Consider the following 2,243-nt stretch of genomic DNA (forward strand, 5'->3'; position numbering starts at 1 on the left):
CACCTGTTCTTTTTCAGTTTTAGGTGAAGGGAATATGCATTCAAGGACAGCAAGCAAGTCAGTAGCAGCAAAAAAAAAAAAAAAAGAACACAAATAGCAATCAGTCTGCAAGATGCATTAGGAAAACCAGACCTAGATATATTGGCAAGAGCATCCCTGGCAATACGTGACCAGATGAGAAGTTGCATGCGGTAACAGATCTATACATGTTCAGCACTCCACATCTTGTCTGGACTCCGTACCTCTCAAGGAATCCTGTGGTCCAGGTTTATTCAGTTTTAGCTATGCAGACAGGAGACAGGACTCGTCTCCTGGGAAGTCCTGCTCGCTGCTCTGGATGAAACAGTCCTGATCCCAGTGTTGTCTTCATCTCATCCCCAGTGTATGTTGTGAGTGCCTTGGGAGCAGGGATGGAGGCTTACACCAGTGAATCTTTGAAACTTTTTTGAGGGAGTGTTTCCTTGGAGGTTTTTAGGGATACGGTGTTTTGTTTTCTGTGCCTGAAGAATCTCCTCCTCACCTTATCCCGGAAGTCTTCAGAAACGTAGTAGTAGACAAAGGGATCTGCGCAGCTGTTAAAGGTACTGATGGCCAGGCTCACCATGTAGCTGATATACAGGTTGCCATACAGCTTGGAGTTATAGCTGGAGTAATGAACAAGGAGGAGAACGTTGCTGGGTGTGTAGAAGGCCACAAGTGTGAACAGCACGAGAGCTGTGAGCTTGATAGAGTAGGAGTACCGCTTCCCGCTGTCCAGGAGAGCTCGCAATACTGAGCAGTAGCTGAACAGCATCACCACCAGAGGAGCGAGGAAAGCACAGGCGATCAGGCAGATGAAGTAGTAGAAGTAATACCCGTCATCCTCATGCCTGGGGAGAACATCGTGGCAGAGAGTGACGTCTGCTCTATACAGGGGATACGACTGCTGCTGCAGAGTCAGGGGCAGGGTGAGGACGGCAGCACAGAGCCAGATGGCAGTGCAGGTGCAGGCAGCAAAGGCAGGGGTGCGGAAAGAACGTGAAAAGAAAGGATGCACCACAGCCAGATACCGGTCGACGCTGATGCATGTGAGCAGCAGCACTGAGCAGTACATGTTCCCATAGAAGAAAGCTGTGGTGAGCCGGCACAGGCCTTCTCCAAAGGGCCAGTTGTTCCCCAGGAAATAGTAGAAAATCTTGAAGGGCAGCACCAATATGAGCAGCAAGTCTGCTGCAGCCAAGTTAATCAGAAAGACAGTGGAGGTCAGCTTCTCAGCCCTGGTGGCCAGGACCCACAGGGCCAGCCCGTTTGAAGGCAGCCCCACCAGGAAGACGAGGGTGTAGAGGCAGGGGATGAGCCGCACTGTGACCACACTGTCCAGCTGAGAGCGTGTGGCCTCGTGTATCAACAGGTATGTGACGTTGTTTATGGTTACTTTTTCCCCGGGGATAGCTCGGGGACACGGTGCGATCTCTGGTGTCGTTACCTGCTCGTTGGTGCTGTTCTGAGAGTAATCTGTCAGATAAATATAGTCTGTTACTTGCTGTTTGTACCCTTGTACTTTGCAGAGCAGGCTTACCCCAATAACGCTTACCCCAAAGGCTACAGTTTTGCATTTTATGTCGGGGTCCCTAGAAGTGGGAGTATTCTGTAAAATGCTGTTGTGTGATGGGCAGAAAAAGCTGACTAACAGAATTAGGTGTGCAGGAGTAGCCATTAGCAACCTTACTGAAAATGGACATGGTTCCTCTGTTGTGTGGTTTCCCACAGCTCACAAATGATTGCTATGTTGTACAACTATCAGCAGGCCTGGGAAACCAGAGAGCAATTCCTCTGCCCAGCTTTCAAAAGAATCCGAAGATCTGGGGCCACTCCAGGGTAAAGTCATGGCTGTGGGAGTCTAGCTTTTAGCTAAAGATTTTGGTTTCAAGTGATCTCTGTTTTACTTCTCCTCTAATTTTTCTTTCTCTTTTTAGTTTCTTCAACCCCAGTTTCTTTCTCTTCCGTATCACCTGCTATCACCTCCTGCTTCAACTGGAGTATGCACGAAGCTCAATTAGAGTGTGCTCCCATGTGATAGTTTTAAAAAATGAGTTTTCAGGGATCTTATAAAGGTACCAAGTATCTAGTACTTCAAGCAGCAGCAATTTTTCACCCAAAGATATGCACTCACCATCGTAGTCTGGAGAGGCCAGGCAGAGTCCCCAAAAGGCGCAGCACAGCATAAGCCTCCGTGGCAGCCGTCCACTCCCGAGGGTCTCCAT

The 2,243-nt window shown here is 48.9% G+C and overlaps 1 protein-coding gene across 1 annotated transcript; it reads right to left on the minus strand.

Annotated features, from left to right (window-relative positions):
• Positions 1-371: 371 nt before the first annotated feature.
• Positions 372-2,243, minus strand: F2RL3 (coagulation factor II (thrombin) receptor-like 3). The gene is made up of 2 exons (XM_009335305.1): positions 2,153-2,243; positions 372-1,494 (listed from the first exon to the last, which is right to left on the minus strand). Exons 1-2 carry the CDS (start codon positions 2,241-2,243, stop codon positions 419-421), a joined length of 1,167 nt encoding a protein of 388 aa, XP_009333580.1. The 3' UTR covers positions 372-418.

This window comes from Pygoscelis adeliae, unplaced genomic scaffold (genome assembly GCF_000699105.1).
Source record: "Pygoscelis adeliae isolate BGI_AS28 unplaced genomic scaffold, ASM69910v1 Scaffold582, whole genome shotgun sequence".
NCBI classification, from domain to species: domain Eukaryota; kingdom Metazoa; phylum Chordata; class Aves; order Sphenisciformes; family Spheniscidae; genus Pygoscelis; species Pygoscelis adeliae.

What these genes read in the sequence shown, in the direction of transcription:
- F2RL3 (XM_009335305.1), bottom strand. Translation starts at nt 2,243, where the DNA reads ATGGAGACCCTCGGGAGTGGACGGCTGCCACGGAGGCTTATGCTGTGC. An exon ending in GGCCTCTCCAGACTACGATG is followed by an intron (nt 1,495 to 2,152) that starts GTGAGTGCATAT and finishes TTTATCTGACAG; the next exon opens with ATTACTCTCAGAACAGCACC.